The 25976-nt window shown below is 37.9% G+C and overlaps 1 protein-coding gene across 6 annotated transcripts in view; it reads right to left on the bottom strand.

The window, feature by feature from the left end:
- LOC124594946 overlaps window positions 1–25976 on the bottom strand; it is a 200732-nt gene that overhangs the window by 45531 nt on the left and 129225 nt on the right. For 5 of the 6 annotated variants that reach the window (XR_006978167.1, XM_047133450.1, XM_047133454.1 and 2 more), the window contains one exon: window positions 18185–18763. The exons of the other annotated variant lie outside the window; for it this stretch is intronic. Coding sequence is in view for 4 of the 5 variants with exons in the window: in XM_047133450.1 (XP_046989406.1) it covers window positions 18185–18763 (579 nt within the window). In the remaining variant the exon portion in view is untranslated. The remainder of the gene's footprint in view (window positions 1–18184; window positions 18764–25976) is intronic. 6 annotated transcript variants of the gene reach the window in all.

The following is a 25976-nucleotide window of genomic DNA, read 5'->3' as shown; positions in this document are numbered from 1 at the left end:
CACGGATAGAAAGGATTCCCCATCAGCTCTGGTACAGACAAGATACCTGGGCGAATACGTCTCGCTTTCATTCAATGCCTTCCATTCCTCCCATTGTGTGGTGAGGGAGGGGAACGATTTGGGGTCATAAACGTTACCTTTAAAATGGGCCCTCGAACGCTTAGAGACCGCTGGTGGCTGGCCACCAGCAAGAGAAGATGTGCCACGCTTCATTGCGTGTCATCCACCCTGATGCCACCTACTCCGACCAAGGGCCCTCCCCACGGGCGCCACCAAGCCACAGCAAAGGCCACCTGGCAGGATGGCTGTTGCCGGGAGTCCCGATACCCCAGGAGGATAGGCATCTACTCCTTGGCATACGTGGGGAGTTAATGGCGCAGGCATCAGTAGAGTGATCCCTGTGTTGTCAGGGGGCTACAACCAACAGGGTACAAGGCGGCCCCACTACAACGGACTGGCTACCGTGCTGGATGTTAGGTGACATGTGGTCCATGGTCGCTGTCAGTGCAGAAAGTGGCCCCGCACATTGCTTGGCTGAAAGTGCACGCAGGAGCGTATCCATGCCCAAGAGATGTAGAGCGGGCAGGACTGCAACGCAACGACGAATAAGCTGGCGAAAGTTCTCAACGCAAGATGGACACAATGCACCAAGTAAGGCGCCCTTGGGGTAATTCGGAGTAGGTATTAAAATCCATGGAGAAGAAATAAAAACTTTGAGGTTCACCGATGACATTGTAATTCTGTCAGAGACAGCAAAGGACTTGGAAGAGCAGTTGAACGGAATGGACAGTGTCTTGAAAGGAGGATATAAGATGAACATCAACAAAAGCAAAACGAGGATCATGGAATGTAGTCGAATTAAGTCGGTCGATGCTGAGGGGATTAGATTAGATTAGATTAGATTAGATTAGATTAATACTAGTTCCATGGATCATGAATACGATATTTCGTAATGATGTGGAACGAGTCGAATTTTCCAATGCATGACATAATTAGGTTAATTTAACAACATACTTAAGTTAATATAACAACTTTATTTTTTGTGTTTTTTTGTTTTCCTTTATTTTTTATTTTTATTTTTTTAATATTTTTGTTTTTTTTTCTTTTTTTTCATAATTTATATCTAAAAATTCCTCTATGGAGTAGAAGGAGTTGTCATTCAGAAATTCTTTTAATTTCTTCTTAAATACTTGTTGGTTATCTGTCAGACTTTTGATACTATTTGGTAAGTGACCAAAGACTTTAGTGCCAGTATAATTCACCCCTTTCTGTGCCAAAGTTAGATTTAATCTTGAATAGTGAAGATCGTCCTTTCTCCTAGTATTGTAGTTATGCACACTGCTATTACTTTTGAATTGGGTTTGGTTGTTAATAACAAATTTCATAAGAGAGTATATATACTGAGAAGCTACTGGGAATATCCCTAGATCCTTAAATAAATGTCTGCAGGCTGATCATGGGTGGACTCCAGCTATTATTCTGATTACACGCTTTTGTGCAATAACTACTTCATTCCTCAGTGATGAATTACCCCAAAATATGATGCCATATGAAAGCAATGAGTGAAAATAGGCGTAGTAAGCTAATTTACTAAGATGTTTATCACCAAAATTTGCAATGACCCTTATTGCATAAGTAGCTGAACTCAAACGTTTCAGCAGATCAATCAATGTGTTTCTTCCAATTTAATCTCTCATCAAGGACATACCTAAAAATTTGGAATATTCTACCTTAGCTATATGCTTCTGATTAAGGTCTATATTTATTAATGGTGTCATACCATTCACTGTACGGAACTGTATGTACTGTGTCTTATCAAAATTCAGTGAGAGTCCGTTTACAAGGAACCACTTAGTAATTTTCTGAAAGACAGTATTGACAATTTCATCAGTTAATTCTTGTTTCTCAGGTGTGATTACTATACTTGTATCATCAGCGAAGAGAACTAACTTTGCCTCTTCATGAATATAGAATGGCAAGTCATTAATATATAATAAGAACAACAAAGGACCAAAGACTGACCCTTGTGGAACCCCATTCTTGATAGTTCCCCAGTTTGAGGAATGTGCTGATCTTTGCATGTTATGAGAACTACTTATTTCAACCTTCTGCACTCTTCCAGTTAGGTACGAATTAAACCATTTGTGCACTGTCCCACTCATGCCACAATACTTGAGCTTGTCTAGCAGAATTTCATGATTTACACAATCAAAAGCCTTTGAGAGATCACAAAAAATCCCAATGGGTGGTGTTCGGTTATTCAGATCATTCAAAATTTGACTGGTGAAAGCATATATGGCATTAGATTAGGAAATGAGACACTTAATGTAGTAAAAGAGTTTTGCTATTTGGGGAGCAAAATAACTGATGACGTTCGAAGTGGAGAGGATATAAAATGTAGACTGGCAATGGCAAGGAAAGCGTTTCTGAAGAAGAGAAATTTGTTAACATCAAGTATAGATTTAAGTGTCAGGAAGTCGTTTCTGAAAGTATTTGTATGGAGTGTAGCCATGTATGGAAGTGAAACATGGACGATAAATAGTTTGGACAAGAAGAGAATAGAAGCTTTCGAAATGTGGTGCTACAGAAGAATGCTGAAGATTAGATGGGTAGATCACATAACTAATGAGGAGGTATTGAATAGAATTGGGGAGAAGAGGAGTTTGTGGCACAACTTGACTAGAAGAAGGGATCGGTTGGTAGGACATGTTCTAAGGCATCAAGGGATCACCAATTTAGTATTGGAGGGCAGAGTGGAGGGTAAAAATCGTAGAGGGAGACCAAGAGATGAATACACTAAGCAGATTCAGAAGGATATAGGCTGCAGTACGTACTGGGAGATGATGAAGCTTGCACAGGATAGAGTAGCATGGAGAGCTGCATCAAACCAGTCTCAGGACTGAAGACCACAACAACAACAACAACAACAACAGCAATATGCGTGATTCTACAAGGGCATAAAACAAGTATATTTGTTCATATTTGTAAACCAGCAAGAATGTAAGAAGCAACTACAACTCAAATGACAGCTGAACAGGTCTACAAAGTGGTTTACAGCAATGATTAAGTCATATGTAAACACTTGAAGTGTAAAGGAGACCACTCGCCAAATAGCAGCTTTTGGCCAAGAAGACCTTCATCAGAATTACACACACACACACACACACACACACACACACACACACACACACACACAACCAGTACCCCTACATTGTGCTGGCTGGAAACAGAATGCCGGGACTGCATTTCAACAAGTGGACTAGGTTGTGTCGGGTAGGGTGGGTAGGGAAGGCAGGAAATGGAGAGAAGCAGCACGTTTGCTGCCTAGGAATGTGGGAGGTGGGAGGGAGGGGTGCCAGGTGCACAGGCTTGGCCTGTGACACACAGGTAGCAGAGCCAGTGTGCTGCAGTGCACAATGTAGATGATGTGGATATTGAGTGTGTGTGTGTGTGTGTGTGTGTGTGTGTGTGTTGGTCTCCTTTATTCCTGAAGTATTTACATTCTGCAAGAACTTCCCTTACTCAGCTTAAGTCTGAATGAAAGAAGTTTCAAACCAGCTGTAATGATCTTCACATCAGTAGTAATAGTCACACATGAATGGTACGAAAAATTCCTTGGAATCCAGCAAGGTAACAAGTTAAAATGGAGCTTACACGTGGATAAACTAATCAAGAGGCTCAGTTCAGTGAGTTTTCTCTTGGAAGCATCTTCCACTGTGTTGACCTGAAGACAGGGGTGTCAGCTTATTTTACATATTTTCACTCCTTGTCATCTTAAGGAATTACCTTCTGGGGCAACATACTTCAAGTAAATAAAGTATTTTGTTCAGAAAAAAATGAACAGTAAGAATACTGTGTAAAGCAGAGCAAGACATTGGAAACTCCTCCCAATTAAAAAAAAAAACAGACCCCATATGCTACTCTTACTACAATTTATCTGAATATATTGATTCAAGAATTGGAAAGCTCTCTTAGCAACATGTTAAGTGAACAACAACAACAGCAGCTTCCTTACTAATTTAATAAACTAAATTTAGATTGCGTAAGTGTGAATACAATTAAGCAGTATTATGAGAGTCTACTGTTAATACAGTGTACAGGTTGAGTTTCTATAAAATGTTTGTCTTATGTTAATGTATATCTTGACTCGTTCCACCTCCCTGGAAGCTCTACAGAATGCAATGTATGAATGAATATAAAAATATTCACAAAAATTTTCTAAAGTAATTCCATTTTACATATTGTAATCGAAGTCCTTAGTGGAACAACAACAACAGCGTTAACAATAATAATAATGGAAGAAGCGAAGGTAACAACTCATCATACAGCTCAGGTGTTGAGTCGTCAATAGGTACGTACACAAGACAGAGAATTTTGATGAGCTTTCAGACAAATCCTTCTTCAGAATTAATAGAATGCACATACGCATGCATAGCACAGCAACATTCAAATTTTTGTTTATGTGCTTGTTAACATCTCAACTGTATAATGAGTTGCTACCTTCATTCCTTCCTTTGTTCATTTCCATCCTAGTCAATTCTGGCAGTTTTTATGTAATCTTAAATCCAAAATGTACTCGATACTATACTGCATTGCATGTTTGAAGATGCACCAAAGCAAATTAATAAAAGCCTAGATCATCATCATCATGCACAGCAGAGTATACAAAAATATAGTCACACAAACACATTATATCATGAATGAAGGTGCAGAGGGCAAACAAACAAATGTGAAAAAACTGCTGTTGAAAGAGCAGAGCATCTGACATAATGGATTCGCATTTGGATTTAGTACTCAGTCCAACCCTTCAAGATTTAGGATTTCTGTGATTTCCTTAAACCATTATGTTTTGATGGCTCCTTTGATAAGGCAATAGCTGATTTTCTTCCCCATTCTTGTACATGGGACATTATGGCATCTGCTTTCTGCCTTCTAAATACTTCTTATTTACACTTCTAAGTAGCAAACTGATTGTTCACTTTTAAACAGTAACTAGAGCAAGAAGGTGTATCAGTGAGTTACATCATGGTGGGTGACCAATTACGTGCAATGGTAAGCAAAGTTGTGGTGACACTAACTCTCCACTGATCTTCACAGTTACTCAACTACAGGAATATTTTATTAGAATAAAGGCTCAGTAAGATTAAAGTGAGATAGTAAGACATAGTGGAAATCAGTAAGGAATGGCTAATGCCACCAGCACAAAAGACAAAGGGAAGAGGGGAAAGAGCAAATGGGTCGTACTAGGACTGAGAAAATGTTGAAGGTGTAAGGGTTACCACTCTAAATAAAGAGCTGATCATAGGTGAAGAGAGAAAAAAAAATTGTGAAGTGGCATCATCAAGAGAAGAGGTTGACTTGCAATCCTTTTTTGCAACACTTGAGAGACAGAGATCATAATTATGTTTTATCACTGTTGTTTTATTGCTTATATTTGAATATTCAATTGACAGTGATAAAACGTAACTATGATCTCTACCTCTAAAGTGTTCCAGAACGGATTCTCCAATATGATGAAGATTGAGATCTCCACAAAGCTAAATATGCCATATAGTTACTTCAGTTAGTGGATATCAGTCATGTTGATGGACAAAGAACACACCAACAGAATGAAAAGTATTCATGAAATGTGCCATGTTAACTACAGCATTTAATGGCTTAGCATAATTAGTTACAAAAAGATTTCAAATTAAAACACAATCCACCCCTCTGGAGGTAGTTAACTTTCCATTGCAACTCCGATCCCTCTACATTCACTGAACTAGGCTTTTAATAGCACAATATTTTTGTGAGCTGTTTTTCACCCTACTTGTGTGTCCTAGTTTTGTCAGATATCTGATACTGAAGGTGTTTACTTTTTCTGACTGTTTCGTACCTTTGCCCACAATATATAAACTATGACTGAGAAATCTCATCTCCTTTGCTCCTACATGGCTTTTATCTATTTTGACCACAACCAGTGTTTTACTTCCATGTAGAAATCCGTAAAAAAAAACTAAAATGTCCTTTTTTTCCCTTAGAAATTGCATCTAGTTGTTTTACTGTTTGGGGTTTATAGTTTCATACTGTGATATCTGGAAGCTAGAAATTTGTTTCACTAACATATTATCACACACATACATACTTAGATCAAAATAAAAAAGTGATTTAAAGTTGAGCATAAGAGATGGCGATGTCAGTGTGCACACAATTTAACTCCAGCAGCAACAGTTCGGCATTTCTGTTCTGAATACATTCACCGGGTACACATTAATATACAGTGTTCGATTTACTTAGCAGGTGGTCATGGACTTATCACTTTTCTGCACACTCTCATAGCTATTTCAGAAAATTTTGCTGTGTAAAATAAACAAATGGCACACAGAAACAATGCAAACAATGAAAATGAACCACAATTGTTATGCCATCAGCGGCAAGTGTTGTGTGGAACTTGTGTGGCACACACACATAAGGTAACAGAGTGAAACGACAATGGTGAACAGAATAGAGAATCATTCTATGATTAGTTGCTGCTGTGTTAACTGTCTTGTAAACAATTAGCTGTCATTCTGATCAAGTGTAGGACACACTGCCCAAAATGGACTGTTTTTTGAAAACTGTTTTTATTGCACAACTTACAAACAGCTTTGACTGTTCTGGTTTACTGATTCTAAGTGAGTGAAGAACAAATTTTTTTGGTATTTGATCTACATGGGTAAGCACATTTCACTAAGGCAGGAAGATAGATTATAGTCTCCTCTGACTCCTCTACAGCTGAAAGGTCATCAAAAACAATCAATATTTCTGATGTAGTTTCTCCCATATTTGTATTTCATTTTGATTAACCAACTTTTTTTCCATGTCTAGGGATTCATTTACACGTACAATTAATGGGGCTGCATCCCTTTTAAAACAATGGTTTGCACATATTTGCTCCCAACTAGAATTTAACCAATCACTATTTATTTTAATTTTGTTGTCCAATGCCCAACTACTCTTTATAAAAAGTTTTTTAGCTGCCCACAAACATGAGAATCTACCACAAGACTTTTGTGTGTAGTTGTCAACAATCTTTTCGACAAGTCTTTCCTTAACTGGCAATAATTTTGTGTTTCACTTTTCCACATTAATATTTTATAACTCCAGGAGCCTATAGTTATTTAACCTCTGTGCAGGCCTCATTCAAATCCGTCTTTCATATTACATTTTTAGGTGCACATTCCTCTGTTTCTAAGATGAATTAACTTAACAAACAATGAATTGGCACTAAAATATACCAGATACTACATTCTCAATGAATCTATCGCAGCTCGTATCAAGAGAACCTTCTAACAACAGTCTTTTTCAGGTGTCTCAACATGTGCTCTATGTTCTGCAGTTTCTCCTCTGAAATCTACTCTGCAAACCACCAAGAGGTGCATGGCAGTGGGTCCATCCCATTGTACCAGTTATTAGGGTTTCTTCCCGTTCCATTCACACATGGAGTGTAGGAAGAATGATTGTCTCAATGCCTCTGTGCAATGATTATTCTAATCTTATCCTCATGAGCCCTATATGAGCAATACATAGGGGGTTGTACTATATTCCTTAAGTCATCATTTATAGCCAGTTCTTGAAACTTTGTTAATAGACTTTCTCGGGATACTTTATATCTATCATTAACAGTCTAACAGTTTAGTTCCTTCAGTTATCTCTTGGCACTCTCCCACAGATCAAACAAACATGTGATCATTCGAGTTGCCCTTCTCTGTATACATTCAATATCCCGTATTAGTCCTATCTGGTACGTGTCCCACACACTTGAGCAATATTCTACAACTGGTTGCATGAGTATTTCGTAACCAATCTCCTTTGTAGACTGACTGTAGTTCCCCAGTATTCTACCAATACACGTAAGTCTACCACATGCTTTACCCACAACTGAGCCTATGTGATCGAATCCGTTTCATATCTCGACAAAGTGTAGCACCGAGATATTTGTATAAGTTGACCGACTCCAATAGTGACTCACTGATATTATAGTCACAGCATTTTTTTTTTTCTTCATTTTGTGAAGCAGAGAATTTTACAATTCTGAATATGTACAGGAAGTTGACATTCTTTGCTCCACTTTGAAATCTTCGTATATTTATGCAGTTTCTTTCAGACAGTACTTCATCATGGATAACTACATCATCTGCAAAAAGTCTGAGGTTACTACTAATATCGTCAGCAAGGTCACTGGTATACAACACGACCATCAAGGGTCCTGAAACAGTTCTCGGGGGCACCTTAAGTTACTTCTATATCTGACGACGTCTCTCCGTTCAAGATAACATGCTATGTCCTTCCTGCCAAAAAGTATTCAATACAGTCACAAATTTCACTTGATGCCCCGTATCATCGTAATTTTGACAATAAGCATAGGTGTGTACAGAGTCAAATGCTTTTCCGAAATCAAGAAATACTGCATCTACCCGACTGCCTCGATAGAAAGCTTTCCGTATGCCATGTGAGAAAAAGTGTTAGGTGGGTTTGACATGATTGATGTTTTTGAAATCCATGCTGGTTAGCATTGAGGTGGTCATTTTGTTCAAGATAGCTCAATATGTTTGAGCTCAGAATATGTTCTAAGATTCCGCAACAAATCAGTGTCAAGGATACTGGATGGTAGTTTTGTGGATCACTTCTAGAGGGTGTCCAGGAAGTAAACATGAATTTTGCACCATCTTGCCATATGATGATGGGCAGCCATGATTTTTTGTTATCTGTGTTCCTTCCCATTAGCATCCTGATAGCTTGTGTGTGGTGAGTATTAAAAGTCATCACAAAACCAGTCAAAGTCCCAGGCAACCATTCGTGAATTGTGTGTGACACTCTGACGTAAAGCTGAGAGTTGAGTTGAGTTCAGTTCAGTTCAGGAGTTGTTCTGGAAGTTAGAGACAACGGGTTCTGTTTCGAACATTAAGGAAAAAGGGCAACTGCATTCTGTTCGAACACAATGAAAACATTGCTCTTGTGCTTGATAATGTAACCATAAGTCCCAGAAAATCAGTTCACCAATGAGCTCAGCAATTGAATTTAACCCCAAGTTCACTGCATGAAATCCTTCCAAAAGATCTGAAAGTGCATGCATACAAGATTCAATTTCGCAAGAGCTGAAAACTACAGATCATGGAAACAGATACCGACTTGCTCAATGGGCCGGCTCAACAAGAGGAGAACAAGAACTTCACAACCAGGGGCTCCAGCTCATTGTCTCAGATTCGACTGAAATTCAGTACACTAATTCTACAATGTGCGGAACACTCGTGTACAAAGTATTAGCTTCCCTCGTCAATTAGTTCCAGAATTATGACTTGTGAAAGAAGGTGGCGTGACCCGGAAATTGCAACCCACATCTGGCAACCTATCTTCAGACCCAACTACAGGTCTTAATAACTTTGGAACTACTCCACACAGTCCAGTGACATTTTTACAACCCAGTAACATCCACTTAGAGAACACACTCTATGAATCAAAACACCAACAACATATTTCTGAAATAAGAAATTCCAAAATGTGATTAAAAAAATGTAATATGTTAAAAGGTACATACTGTAGGTGCCCTCTATGCCAAATACAATTCACTCAAAAAGGGTATAAATTTTTTGTGGTAAGCTTAATGTGGTCTAAACACACACACAACTCATCATGCCCATATCAGTCACAAAAACTGTGTTACATGCACACAAAAATACAAAAATTTGAAAAATTACCTGAAAAACATGGATTTTCTAAGTGTGGTAGCACAACAGGGACAAGTGGTATCCAAGACAAATTTCAAACACTGCATAAGTAGAGCATAATATAACATGTGGCAGAATTTCAACTTGTTATTGCAAGACATTTGTGTACAATGGAAGTTGACAGATGTAAATTGTGTTGTGGAAAAACAGCCACATCAAATTTTGTAAAAACATGCCGTAAACTGTTCTGCGTCTTCTTATCCTCTCCCACAACTGTTTAATCCCTAAGCAACAACATATAGACAGATTAACACAACCTATCATTAATGTTTACTGCACCTTAACTGCTAAAAACCAGTCGATTGTGCTTCGAACAGAAGTTCTCCCACACTTTAGCTACTGTACTCTGTACATTGAGTGGCAAATTGTACTGTCTTCCTGACACTGTGGTGGAAACTAGAACTGTCTTAAGAATATGTTCAAAAGGTATCCAACACCTGTCTGCCAAACGTGGCCAATGAAATGATCTTGCTGGTCCTGCTGGTGCCATGAAGTTCACAAATATATCACCTTCTGCTTCACAGCACTCTGCAACACATCCTAAGTACCATTTCTCATCATAAACAGCAACAACATAGCAACCTGGTTGTATGTTGCTGCTTTTGCTTCTGAATCCTGAATCAGACACACTGTGAAGACACATGCTGTGCATGAACCTATAGTTATAACCGGACAGTCTGCTCATCTGCACATTGTCCGAGTCTGCTGGAGCGAAGTGATGATGGCTCCTTGTGCTTGCAACAGTTTTAAAGTGTTCTAGTCTGCTTTTTAGCAACTCTTCGACTGATTTCACCTCATCTTTCGAAACATAGAATGATTGTATGCCAGATATATTTTTCTGTACCCAAGTAAATAATTGAAGATGTGTTAGAACGTGACCTTCTGTAGGGTGCTGCAGACTAGCTTGTGATGCCATGCGCTTAATGGTAGCACCAATACCATCATATACATTTTTACCATGACCTGTTGCGAAAAAATTCCACTCTGCGTGAATCTGAAAGTCATGGTAATGTACACATAATTTTGAGATTTTTACAGTTTTTGTACTGACTATCTGCCCCATCACTGAAGTATTTCGCAAAAGGTATGTGAGACAGCTTGTTTTTCACATATGCCATGACAGTGTGAATGTGGGCATGAATTGCAATGGCATCATGAATTAAACAGTCACTAAAAACGCACAGGTTCATGACAGACACATCACCTGATTCACCTCTATAGTAAATCGCAAATGGCTGGAGAGTTTCTTGACTGTTGTCCCAATGATATCCTTGGATGGCATCTTGAACTATAAATGCATAATTTTCAGAAAAGTCTAGTATTACTATAATTTCATCGTTTCAAATTATCCTTACAAAACTGGAGATAAGCCGATTGTGCTGTTGCTGTGAAGCTGTGTGTGGTCAGTTTGTCCATTTTTTGACAACACATTTCAACAAAATCTTCCACTGTACTTTGCTCTGTTTCAAGACTTGTGTGATCCATGTGTGTCCATTGTTTATAAGAAACAAGTTCATTGTCATTCATAAGGAGTTGACCACACAGTTTGTTATTCATGTGTTCTGCAAGATTTGCCTTACCAGGGCACTTTTCACACCTGTGTATCATGCACTGGTAGGAACAATTTTGTCCAAATCAGAGCATATCTGGCATGATTTCTGTTCCTTTGGAGCAGATAGTTCTTCCTGTTCCACCATTTGTGTGTCAGCTATTTTGTGTTTTAATTCCATTTGAGCTTCTTGTAGTTTTCTTCTACCACATCTGGGCCTGTCTCTTTTCCCAACTTTGTGTGTCTTCATGGGGGACAAACCACAAGCAGTCATTGAAGTATTTAATTGCTCATCCACTGTGGTTGAAGGTGGCTGATACTCTTCGTCACTGTCATGTAAATTATCAGAATATTCTTCATTTTTTAGCATTGTAACACACATGGAACGTAACTTTTGTCCTGGTTTCATGTGAAGTCCCATGCACTGATTCACTTTCAATACTGATTTTATATCAATTTCTTCGAGGCTACACTTCACTCTCTACTTATGAATCCAAAATGGATCAAAACAACTTCTTTGTAGGAAAGAATACTTATCCAGAAACACTCTCATATGATGATAACAAACACTAAAGTTTCCTGGAACTGTACTTCTTGTGCCCACAGGGTGTATCCCGGATCTCCATAGCAACAAATCTTGGTCTGATTCATCCAGATCATACAGTACAAAGTGAATGCCACATTTTGTTCCATATGTTGTTTTATGTCATTCAGATGCTTGTGCTCTACCAATACTGCAACTTGTTTGAACAAAAGCACCACTAGTACACTCTTCTGTCTCCATACCGACTTTCCACAACAGTACTGATCAGTCTGAACTACAATCTTAAAAACATTAGTAACCTGTAATTGTTGCTTGTTTCCTTTGTTGTTCCTGCCTAACAATGACTCATTCTGTCCCTGAAAACTACCATTGTTTAACTTTCTGTTGCCTAATGGTTCCCAACAATTGCTGCAGCTTTATGTGAAACAAGCTGTCTGCATCATCACTATTACTGCTAAATCGTGCCAAAAGAAACGTAACCAAATACATCTCTGTCAACTTTTATTGTACACAAATGCCTTGCAATAACAAGTTGAAATTTTGCCACATATTATATTATGGTATACTTACGCGGTGTTTGAAATTTGGCTTGGATATCACTTGTCCCTTTTGTGCTACCACACTTAGAAAATCCATGTTTTTCAGGTAATTTTTCAAATTTTTGTATTTTCGTGTGTGACTGATATGGGCAAGATGAGTTCAGTGTGTGTGTTTAGGCGACATTAAGCTTACCACAAAAAAATTTATACCCTTTTTGAGTGAATTATGTTTGGCATAGAGGGCACCTACAATATGTACCTTTTAACATATTACATTTTTTTAATCATATTTTGGATTTTTTTATTTTCCCTCAGAAATATGTTGTTGGTGTTTTGATTCATAGAGCGTGTTCTCTAAGTGGATGTTAATGGGTTGTAAAAATGTCACTGGACTGTGCGCAATAGTTCCAAAGTTATTAAGACATGTAGTTGGGTCTGAAGATAGATTGCCAGATGTGGGTTGCAATTTCTGGGTCACGCCACCTTCTTTCACAAGCCACAATTCTGGAACTAATTGGCTGAGGAACTTAAAATTTTGTACACGAGTGATCCACACTTGGTAGCATTGGTGTGATAAATTTCAGCCAAATCTGAGACTATCAGCTGGAACATTTTCTCAAATTGGTTCAATTGACAATGAATGACCCACAATCATTTTCTCAGATGAGGCCCACTTCCACCTCAGTGGGTACGTCAACAAGCAGAACTGCAAAATTTGGGGTAACAAAAATCTGCGAGTGACGGTGGAAGATGAGATGTGGCCACAAAGCAGGCCTGTGTTGTGTGGTTTCTGGAGAGGGGAGTGATCAGCCCACACTCTTTTTGAAAATGATGAAGGAGCTGCCATAACTTTGAATGGCAACTGTTACAAAGCACGCTATCTGATTGGTTTTTCCCTCTTATTGATGAAAATAACGATTTTTGGTTTCAACAAGGTAGTGAGACATTTCACACACCCCGTGAAACGATTGCTCTGCTGAATGAAAAGTTTCTTCAAAAAATTCCCTCTTTGCGTGGTAACTAGGAATGGCCTGCCATGTCATGCGATTATAGGCCTTGTGATTTTTTTTTTTTTTTTTTTTTTTTTTTTTTTTTTTTTTTTTTTGAAACAAAACATTTATTTGAACAAACCGCAAACAATCACTAATAATGATTTCAACCGTTTCTCAACTCCACTGACACTAATACTTTTAATTCACTCATCTTTTCAGTGGCATGGGGATTAATTTGGGCAATTCTCCTGGGTTTTCCTTTGTAAAGAAACATTTGAAAATGGAGTTAAGCACTTCAGCTTTTGCTTTTGCTACCCTCAATTTTAGTTCTTGTCTCATTCGCTAGGGTCTGGACACTAACTTTCCTGTCAGAAACCACCTTTACATATGACCAGAATTTCTTTGTGAAAGATCATCTGACAATATTCTGCTACAGTAGTCACTGAAGGCTTCATGCATTGCTCTCTTGACAGCCAAATGCATTTCATTCAGCATATCTCTATCTGTAGCCCTACATTCTGTTTTACATCTATTATGCAGTAATCTCTGTTTCTTTAGAAGTTTCAGTACAGTGAGTGTTTACCATGGAGGGTCCCTCCACTTATGAACTGTCCTACTGGATACATATATACCCAGAGCGTGGTCAACCACTCTTTTAAACTTGAGCCATAGTTCTTCTGTATTCTCCTAACCTGTGCTGAAAGTTTCAAGTTCCTCATTCAGGTACACAGTATTGTTTTATTTATTTATTTATTTAAAATCTAGTTTACTGAACATATAGATCTTTCTGCTTGTTTTATTTGTCCTTTATACTTTGATAATCACTGTTGCCACAACCCCGTCATGGTCACTGACACCAGTTTCAAAGTGGACAGCCTCGAAGAGGTCAAGTCTATTTGTTGCCATTAGATCCAATGTGCTTACATCACGAGTGCGGTTCGTAACTATCTGTTCTAGGTAGTTTTCAGATAAAGCATTTAGTAATGCTTCACAAGATGTCTCATCATGCCCACCACTAACAAAACTGTAATTTTCCCAATTCGTAGTTCGATGATTAGTCTCCACTGAGGATTACAGTATTATTGGGGAACTGATGTACTAGTGAACTGAGGTTTTCTCTAAAGTTTTCAATTACATCAAGAGACGAGTTTGCTGGACAATAGAAGGATTCAATTACTATTTTATGCCCAGCCCTGATACTCAGTCTTGCCCAAACAATCTCACATGCAGCTTCAACTTCTCTATCTCTGTGGATCTGAGTTTCTCGTCTACTGCACAAATAAACTACCCCCATTTCCCATTTGCCTATCCTTTCGATCTATACTCAACATTTGCCCAAAAATCTCACTGCTATCAATTTCAGGTTTCAACCAGCTTTCTGTAACTGGTATTATGTGAGCTTCACTGCTTTTCATGAGCGCTTCAAACTCTGACACTTTGTTGTGAATGCTTTGGCAGTTGACTAAGTATTTTAAATCTCTCACCTCTGGGAGAGTAAATTACATGTACACTAATTTATCATAATACTGTTTCTGGAGAAAGCTATATATTGTTATTAAATAATTACCTGGAATGACTGCTGGGTGAAAAAAGAAGTTGTTTGGTCACATAATACAGGTATATGAGATAAAAGTTAAGGATGAGAGTATATTACATAAGGAAAGCTACAAGATATGTTGTTGTCAAGAAGAAATAGGGAGTGAGTGGTCCAGAAAAACAGAAGAAGGGAAACTATAGTTTACCTTCTTGTCAACTACAAGATTATTACAGATGGAGCATAAGCTGGGATTAGGAAACGAATTTGGCCATACCCTTTCAAATGACCCATCTTGGTATTAACTGTATGATATTTAGGAAAATCACAGTAACCCTAAATCTGGATTGCGAGACACAGGGAGGGGGAGGGGGGAGGTGCTGAACTGATAAACTATCGAATAAGTCCAGTGTCTTATCACAGTGCCATCTTGGTCGATGGTGGGGGTGAGGGGAAGGGGAAAGAAGAGGAGGGAGAGTGGGGACACAGGGATGCAGCCAGAGGATGTGATCGGTCTAATAAAAAATACAAGATAATTGAACACAAAATGATACACTAGCAACACTACCAGATTAAGTCAAGGAAAAGGGAGGCACTTTCATACACACATCCTGTTGGCTAACCATGAGATGTGCATCCGTTATTGAGGTCACAGTACACTTCATTGCAGAATGTGTTCTGCATGCAGATGGATAGATTAACAGTGGACATGTGCACCACAGCAAAGTAAAATTGACAGAGTCAAAGGCATGGGAGGTGGAATAGGGTTTGAACAACAACTTTGCAAATTTCCTGTAAACAAGGATCTAACATGATCTTCCATATCAATATTAATTGTAGAACATTAGTTTGTGGAGAAAATTAAGAACTTAAAAGTCTCTCCACCAAATATGAACTCCATCACATATGAGTACATGATGTATGTCCCACCTACTACACTGCAAAAGCACTGAGAGATTCCAGCAGTATTCCCAAAATCTTTTCACAGGTGTACCATTCATATCATGTCATGTCATAAACTCTTATTTTGTACAAATAATGCTTCCAAAACATTACAAACAAGACATCAATTAAGCAGCAAGTAAAAATAAAATATACAATGAACCCAAACTCCACTGACATAATTTTGGAAGTGGTTGTGGGGTATTTTCTGAGTACTTTGGTGTAAGAGAGCCATGTTCTATGCTGGCTCATATCACAGCAATAACGTAATTATGATTTATTCAAACTGTTACCCCAATTATGTTTGTTTCTATGAAAATATCTTCGCAATAGTGAAAAATTCTGTAATACCCTATCACCAAAACATACAGCACAAGTAATGGAACAACTCTCGGGCACAACACGTATGCTTATCACGTTTTTAGTCTGTTCAGACTGTGTACTGTACAGGCTGAAAAAAGTGCAGTATTGTTCAAAATCCCAATTAGAATGACCACAACTAGATGTACTGTGATGCATCATCAACAGTATTACGTGCTCCAGAATTTCAAGAGTTTGGTTACTGTATATCACTGTAAACATATAGCTAACAATGAATGCAGCTGGATGGTGAAGGGTAAAGTGGGCATTACTGCTGTCGACAGGAAGTACCTTAAGTGAATGGAACAAGTTTTGTTTTCACAAAAGACATTCAGTACATACCATTGATAATTGCACTGTTGTGCAAACATTTTTGTCCAGTATTGATACAAATACAAATGGGGGTAAGAAATCAAACACGATGCAATTACTCTGTAAAAAGCCCTGAACAATCTCAAATTTTGTCAGCAGAGTTTGGGTTCACCATATATAGTAAGGTTAGGTTCCTGTCACCTACAAGCTCTTTTTTTTTTTTTTCATTGTCCAGTATTGATACAAATACAAATGGGGGTAAGAAATCAAACACGATGCAATTACTCTGTAAAAAGCCCTGAACAATCTCAAATTTTGTCAGCAGAGTTTGGGTTCACCATATATAGTAAGGTTAGGTTCCTGTCACCTACAAGCTCTTTTTTTTTTTTTTTTTTTTTCAATTTAGTTTCAAAAGTAATCGTGGAAGTTATCAAAAGAATCATTAAGAAGAAATATTGACTGTGTATACTGGTAACATAAAATACTTTGTAGAACAAATCTAAAGTTTAGTTTCACAGTCATGTCATGTCATAAATAAGGAAGGAAAATTGCATCTAATCTTAGCATTAGGTTCTTTTACTGTCTATTGTACTCTCATTTCTTTAACTTATTTCCATAATCTTTCTTTCCAACTAGATTTATACCTAATTAGCCAGTAACAACATGCACTTCCCCTAAATAACACATTATGCAGTGCATTTAACAAAATTTTGTTTTGAAATAAGACTCTCATTAATGAACACCAGTATTTTGAACATCAATGCACTGCCTTCGCTGTGTGTCTACTTGACAGTTTGCTCCGAGAGATTTATACTTTTTATTGCCAATTATTCTGATTCTTATGTGTTTTAACTGCTATCTTTATCTCTTTAGTTTCAAAGGGATGAAATTTTAGCACCATAAATGTGCAGTGTTCTACGCTTTTTCGCATGCTATCAATCTTTGTACCAGCCTGAGAAAACAAACAGGTCACCAAAGACTGAGCATTAATTTCTTATTAACATTAGCTTATGCCCAGCCCTGGATTGCGTTTTACAGGTAGTCCTTTTTAAAGTGAATGTTATTTGATTAAGGTGTGTAACAACCTAGAAGATATGGCAGAACAGAAAATACATTATCTCCAGTTAGCTAATATTACAGACAGGAAATAATGATGAGAAGCTGAAACTGAGAAATTAACAGAATGTTTTGCAAGGAATGTTTGAAATACAGCGTGAGAAATTTCATAAAGTACAATACAAGAATGTGTACTGCACATGCATAATGATTTTGCATTCCAAAGTCTTCTTTCTCCGAAACTTGGGATTAAGCACTGACACTATTACAAATTGTGACTGAAAAGGGTTCACACAGTGACAGTGCAATCTTAGCCCACAAGACAAATAGAAAAATCAACTGACACTACCTACACTGAATTTAATGAGATGCCAAACTTGTTCAGAATATTTTGGAACAGATGTTTGTATTAATATGTTAGCAGGTGAAAGAAGTGACAATATTTACAAATGAAATGTATTATCTATTACAGCTGCTCGTAGAAGAATGCAACAGCACAAAGATCCATTTTTAAGCACAACAAAGCATTAAAAAACAGATCCTGTCAGTATCATTCAAAACATTTCAAGTTCTTGTGATGGCAATGGAAGAATGGTGAAAAGCAACTTACCTCAGGTACAGGAGGAGCTTGTGATTGTGGTAAGACAGCCATTGTAACTGGAATCCCTTGAGGGGATGTAAAAACATGACGAACCAATACAGGTGGTGACTGCTGTCTCTGATGATAGGAGCCTCCCTTTGAACTGGTCACTTTGTTTTGGCCACCAATGGAAGTTACGGATACTGGCTTTGACACACCAACGCTGTTGTTTACATTTCCATTATTAGGCAATACAGAAAAATTTCCAGAGGCCGGCAAAGGGGAGGTAAATGCCTTGGTGTTAGTGGAATTATTAGTTTGTCCATTTCCATTTCGTGAAGAAGTAACCACACCATACTGGGTAGCAGCTCGAGCACTACCAGGAGTTTCTGATTTTTTTGTAGCACCGACACCTGTAGTGTTCGAGTTAGCAGCCAACAAAGATGGAGGTGGCTTCAACTGACAACGTAACTGGTCTCGATTTGGGCTGTTCTGTATGACAGCTTGACATATTTGATAGCTTCGTTCTAGATTAACTGCACCAGGTGGTGGCTTATTCGAAGAGCCCCGAGAGCTTCGTCCTCCACCACTCTGCCCTCCGGAAGATACCTGCACATTAATAAAAAAAGTCCTAAATATTGAAAAGGCATAAATAGTATGGGACATAGCATATTAAAGTGACAGAATTACAATGTGAATATAAAATTTAGAATGTAGTAATTGCTGGTGACAGCATGAAACATCAAGTCTCAAAGCAAAGTTTCAATAATCATCCAGCTACAACACTTATTGTTTGGGCAATACAACTGGCTGTTGAATGATTTTTTACACAACAGGCTTTTAAGCTAGTAAACTGGAGCCAAGATGAACAACTAAGTGATTTCAACAACCCACAACTTATTTTACCAACACTAGTGAAATGGTATGGGACAAATGTTACTGTCATTAACAAGCTATGTTAACAATTTCTTAAAATTAGTAGTAGAACAAATTTTCTCTACCTACAAAATCATGTTAACAGACTACACCTGTGACATACTGAATAATGATATAATTATACAGGCTTTTCACCAGCAACTGTCTCTTCTTAATTATTCATTCAGTTGTTACAAGGAGAAATGGAACAATAGCCACAAAAATTTAAGTGACAGCATCTTTCAGATATACAATATCAAAAGATATAATCCCTTTTAGTGCCAAATACAATCTAACCATAATGCAAGATTTCAAAGGGGACCGGAGGGGAGGGGGGAGTCATGATTCACTTTCGGCACTATTCTGTCCACCTAAACCCTCCTTCTTAAACGAAGTTAAACAGGTTTTACCGTCTCTGCAGCCTGAACTCAGAAGGAGTTTCAAAGTATATGTGTTTCATTAAGATTGATTAGATCGATGATACACATAATTGAGTCTGATATGTTTAAAGAGTTCTTGCTGAGTGACTGAGACAAGTTAAAACTGTGTGCTGGAATGGTGCTAAGCCAGATCCCTGCCTTTCATGGACAGTCCACTACCTATCATACATGTGAGCATATTTCATGGAAAGACTCAAGGCTTCAACTTGTCCCAGGCTGCTATCAGACTTTTGAGGCAGGATGAGAGGCACGCTCAACTGAAGTAATTTGTACCATACTGGCCAGGAGTAAAGGGACTCATGTTCAGATCCTGAACTGGTACACTATGCTAACTTCCTACATACAACTGAAGCAGCGTGGAGTAAATGAAGTGTTTTTCATCTTTGTTGTTACTACCTTTGAAAGGCCTCATTGTGCCATCACGCAGGGAGTTTTTTCTGAAGGTATTCTATTTTGATAACAAGAACAGTACAATAAGGATGGGTTTTCTAGTATTGCAATAAGTGAATTGTATTTAAAAACATATAATGTTGATAACGACTCATCCTTTTATTCTCTGAGTGATGCATGTGCATCAAGAATGAGCAAGATCAAATATAAAGCAGATTAAGTGAATCAGAGTAGCAGTTCGAAGACAGGTATAATGCAGCTCTCCATGCTACACTATCCTCTTCATCTCCGAACAACAACTGCAACCTTCATCTTCACAGGTATCACTATAGAAAAGGGGTATGCCCCAGATGTACTGTGCAACATTTGGACACAGTAAATAATGTCCCGAATCTTCATTTCTGTGATTTACAAAATTCAATGAGAAACTCTGCATGTGTGTTTGACAGATTTTCTCTTAGTTCCTTCCACTAAGTTCTAAAATCTGACAGAGAAACTGACCGCCTTTTGTTTCTTCTACTGAGAATAGTATGCCATGTAACTGAGGTTTCTAAATGTTTCTCAATATACAATGAAGTCAGGGTCTCAATTTTTTTCCTTTAAAAATCCTTACTGAAATATCATTTTCTCTAGGAGTATGTGTTTCAATAATTTGCTAGCAGTTTAGATTTTACTTCAAATTTCATAGAGCACATTTCACCAGACAGCTTGAGAAAACGCATGCTACTATGAGTGTTAAAAACAATGTATCACTTCTTTATCTCTACTAAATAAGAATTTACCACTTCTACTTTTAATTTGTGAGTACTTCAATCACAGGCAGTACTGCTGTGTTATTGCCTCTTTGGGCATTACAAGTCAACAAAATGGCAGAGGACAAACTATGATTAATTTAGTCAGACTCATTTATATAATTCATAATGCAATCTAGAACAAAAATATAAGTATTTTCATTCAATGCCATCATTTGACCACCACAGAAAGAACCAACACAATATAGTGGCAACAGTTGTGAAATGCAATTTTAATAAACATTTTTGGAATAGTGATCAAAAATTTTTAAAAATTTTTCTTTCAAAAATTCAGTCTTGATCACAACATGTATGCTTCAAGAACAAAGGTGAACCGGTTTCGGTCATATCACATGACCATCATCAGACCCATGGCAACCTTTGAAGATGGTAGGTGGAGCACTCTTCTCAGCTGCTGTGATGTCAACTAACAACTAGTTGTGAAATAAACTAACGAAGAACGAGTAGTTAATTAGAGGAAATGTAAACATATTCTGAAAAATATGGCTATTACAGGCAGTCTGCATGACCAATAAGCAAGAAAATAAAGAATTCATTTAGAAATTTCCCCATTACTGCAATGACTGACAACGCCTGCACCACAGTGTGTCACTGTATAAATCTATTAGATAAACAGCAATTCATTTTGTTACTTAAGGATGTCAGAGGTATTGAGAGATTACGCAGACTTCTGGAAGGGCACAAGGGCTTTAGGAAAGGGAATAAAATTCTGTCTTGGCTCATATAAATGAATATACTACCTCCCTGATGAAACATTTTCATTTAGTTTTGCAGTCAATGTTTGTATAATAACTAGTCTGAAATGGTGAAACACACTTTTTACATAACATTCAAACTTGGTTACAAATTTGAATTTCCTCACAATGCTTTACAAAGGGTTTGTGGTGCAACTGAACTTGAGAAACTCAGTAAACGAGAAACTTGCATTTCAGCAGCCTTATCATTGGAAGAGGAAGCGTACTGTTTAGATGGTGGGATGTGATACCGAAGGGTGTTTCACCATTGGTACTACGCCATAGAAGGTGTGACACCTAATATTCTTGATTTCTTATTATATTTTGCAATTCAATTAATTTCTGCAGACATGTGAAGAGATATTGACTAACACGGACCAGCCAACTGATTTAGTAATGGTACTGTTGGACACTACAATATTCACAGTTCTTTTTAATATTGTCAATCTTTCACCTTCCAAGGAGAACAGAAAAAAGTAACTCTTAACAACAGAAGCAACATGGGATAACGCAATTCTTTGTTTCACTTGTGTAGCTCCTCATTTGAAAATACATATGCCCACACAACTATGGGTGGACTGTACACACTGTAATAAAGGAACACATAACTACTTGTGTGGAAATCTATATGTACACACCACTGTGCAGATAAATGAGAGGACAGTAAGAATAATGCCTACTATCTATGACTTACATATGAACAAGATTACAAAAGAAGCATTTATGAAGTTAAAATGTGAAAAAAATCAGAGGATAAATCTCTACTCATTCAAGGCCAAATTTCCATCACAGGGACTTTAGCACCTTAAATTCTAACAGAAGCACAACCGCATCAAAATCAAAAGAACTAACAGCAAAGCATCAGCAATCAGTTACCCCCAAGCAAGATAAAAGCGGGTTAGTTGTCACATTTCATGTGATTTATTTAATTAGCAAAAAGCACCAGAAAAATGCTAATGCAAAAGCTGAAATGTACAAATGCCTCAACATTTCTGTATCAAACTGTGCAAGTTTCAAGTAGCAATTTGTATGTATCAGAAGCCCTGCTAAATGATGGTATCATGTGCAATATTTAAACATATGTTGTTAGAATTTCAGTTGTGGATTTGTAAGCTGCTTCTGCAGAAAAAATGGTACATTTCACAGAGCATGCTTTTAGGTTTGAAAGGGTCTTACATAACGTAAGACACTTTCAAATGTTGGAGGTATTAAAAATGATCAAGACTAAGATGTGTCAAACAGAAATCAGACTTAAGGTAAGATTACAGATCACCCACAGACAATGTTACATTTATTTTATAATCTCTAAGCACTCATACTTCAGACCAGAATCAAATCTGCGTGGCAGATCAACAAGCATTGGTCTAGTACATAAAACAGCCTGAGTGAGGTTTTAGGCCAATTTTCCATGCTCATTTAGGCAAACGCTACGCTAATTTTCAATCCACACCTCAAAAAATACAGTACACAAACAGTTATCATATGATGACACAGCACACAGTTTACACGATTCACAGATAAACTGTGAATGTGATTTCCCTCCCTTTTGTTAACTGATGAACATGGTGGCAAGAGGTGGATGCAGCCACAAAGCTAAAATAAAATAAATCTGCCAAATCATGAAAACAGTAGATCTCATTACGATGGGATAAATACTAGGAAATAGAGAAACTAAAACCTTCTAATACAGTTTAAAAATCAATCAAATTGCATGACTGACCTTTCTTTAAAACGGATTAATACAATAGCATTTGTACATAAGCCCACAATGGTGAATAAAAAAAGTAGATATCAATTTGGAAAGCCATTAATAATAACGGGGACATAAAAAGAAAACCACCAATAACTTGTTGCAACATATGAAGGGACAAAACTACAAGAATCAATGAGGATTGCTAAAATAGTGAATGAAAATTATATTATATAAGCACATTACAAAATTTAGTTAAACAAAAAATGTAACTCAAAGAACAATGTAGACAAGCTCAAACATTAAAATTCAATACATCAGTCTCCAGTAACTACAGTAATGAAATTTATCAGATAATAATCAGAAGAAATATTTTGTGATCCAAATTGCAACAGCACATCTTCCCATATACTTCTCACTATATTTTACACACAAAAATAGTGATGATGATGATGATGATGATGATGATGATGAAATTGAAAACTACTGCTATATCACTCACCTATAATAATCTGGAAATCACATTCTCGCTTGCCTTACAAAGTATTTTACTTAAAGACTTCAAATAATTTTTGAGACAAAATAAGAGTTGGAAAAGTTTTATACGCAAGATGCATTGACGGCAAGGAATTCTTGGGCTCTGCAGGTACCAGAAATATTATTTTCTTATACAAAATTAATTTTTAAAAATGGGGCATTATTACTTTGAGATTGGAATAAAATAAACTTGCAGATTATCAACAACAATTGACTTCATTTTTGTAGCTCAAACATCACAGAAGAGGGTTACATATTTAAAGACTAACAACATCAACTAACTGTCTTAATTTGCAACCTGTGACATTAGGTATTAAACAAAACAACTTATGAACACTACTGCTGTCTCCTAAGCTGCTGTTCTGTCTCTGTAAGTGTTGAATAACAAATATGCGCAACAGCAACAGACAAAATATTAATCACACCCTTAAAAGAGCACTCTGACCACCTTGCATTGAAGAACTGGTGTCAGGTGGCCATGTGATCCTCCAGTGAAGTACAACATGGCAGTGAAGTGGTGTGTGTGTGTGTGTGTGTGTGTGTGTGTGTGTGTGTGTGTGTGTTGAAGCGTTTACACATTCGAAGTGTGACCTCTCTGAAGAGAGCATGGAAATTATGACAATGATCCCTTTTGAAAAGTTTTCCGTAGCTTGATAGTATGTGGCTGAAGAGGTCTCTCTCTCTCTCTCTCTCTCTCTCTCTCTCTCTCTCTCTCTCTCTCTCTGATTATACTTAATAGGTATAACAATTTTTTTTTCAACAACATAAATAAGTGCGATAGGTAATGTCTAATAAATGAACACCGGGAGAGAGAAAGTTGAGGGGGAGGGGTGGGGGGATTGGGGAGGGGGAGAAAGAAAGCTGCCAGAAACGATCATAAATGGCAAAAATTTAACACTGAAATTGGTCTTAGATTAACACCCCTACTTGTCACTACCATCAAGTGACAAGGCAAAACAGCAAAAGTTACAAGATGTGCTTATCAGAAATCACCTTCAATGGAGGGAGAACACTGAACGATAATACTGTAAATAACAGTGAAGTCAATAAGCACCTCAAGACAATCTGTGGTCACAAAACAGCCCGTAGGGGGTTTAATGCTCTGATATGCCAGGATACTTGTGGTACAGTCAAAAGACAGCGATACCATAACAAAGTCAGCGCCTCACATCAATACCAGAGAAGGTAATGAGGTCTCATAGCAAACTGCAACAATGAACGGGATATGCCGGTTGAGCCAGACCCTCTCTCCACTTTGCAGTGCTAACACACCAAGGTGCCAATGTACAGGCCAACTGAGCACAGGAACGCTAAGTCCCAGTCCGTGATCAATGTTTAATATGGCTGCATTGTGTTAGATGGGGCACCAGCGTATTTAATATTTTATGCTAAAGTGGGAATATTACACTCATGTAAATTTAAAAAAAAATCTGAATCACATAAGCCTGCAGGTTCAAGGTTGACATCAATATCAGACGAGAACACCACCTATCAGTAAAACGGTACCTGCAGCTCTCGTTGTTGCTGTAAACTGAAGGTAATGGATCACTGTGACTTGAGCAGACGTGCAGAATGCCTCGCAGACATATGCACAAACCATACCATCGTATCAGTGAGTTTAAAAGAGGGTGCATTATGGGCAGGACAGAATGTGAAATTGCTGCTCGTATGTAATGACGTGCTGCAGCAGTGCAATGGGTGTGTGCAGGATGGCTCAGCAGTGCAATGGGTGTGTGCAGGATGGCTCAGCAGTGCAATGGGTGTGTGCAGGATGGTTCATGGAGGGACGCAGAACACGACAAGATGGGTGAGGTCATACGATCCAGACCACATCCGTGTCATCCTCAGCTCTGGTAGAACAGCGTAACTCATTGTACACTATCAGGGGGTGACAGTATGTCGCCATTTATTATGGCATAGATTACATGCGCATAATACACTTCTCCACCTACCTTACACGAATGTGTGGAAACACGCTAGATGGCAATGGTGTATGGAACAATGTCACTGTGAACAGGAATGGAATCAGATAGTGTTTTTCGGATGAATCCAGGTTATGTCTGTCTGAAAATGACGAGTTTCACTTGGGTTTGCCGCAGGTACGGGGAGGCACCAACTCGAGGCCCTATGGTGTGGGGTGCCATTATGTACAACCACAAACCACAGTTTGGTGCTTGTGCAGGGTGCTGTGATCAGTGTGACCTATGTGAATGACATCCTGTGACCTGTAACCATACCATTTCTGCAAAACACCCCAGATGCCATTTTTTCAGCAAGGCAACGCACAACTACCACATGTTGCTG

Source organism: Schistocerca americana, chromosome 2, assembly GCF_021461395.2.
Source record: "Schistocerca americana isolate TAMUIC-IGC-003095 chromosome 2, iqSchAmer2.1, whole genome shotgun sequence".
In the NCBI taxonomy this organism is placed as follows: domain Eukaryota; kingdom Metazoa; phylum Arthropoda; class Insecta; order Orthoptera; family Acrididae; genus Schistocerca; species Schistocerca americana.
The sequence above is the reverse complement of the archived record's forward strand: the minus strand, read 5'-3'. Positions and strand labels throughout refer to the sequence as shown.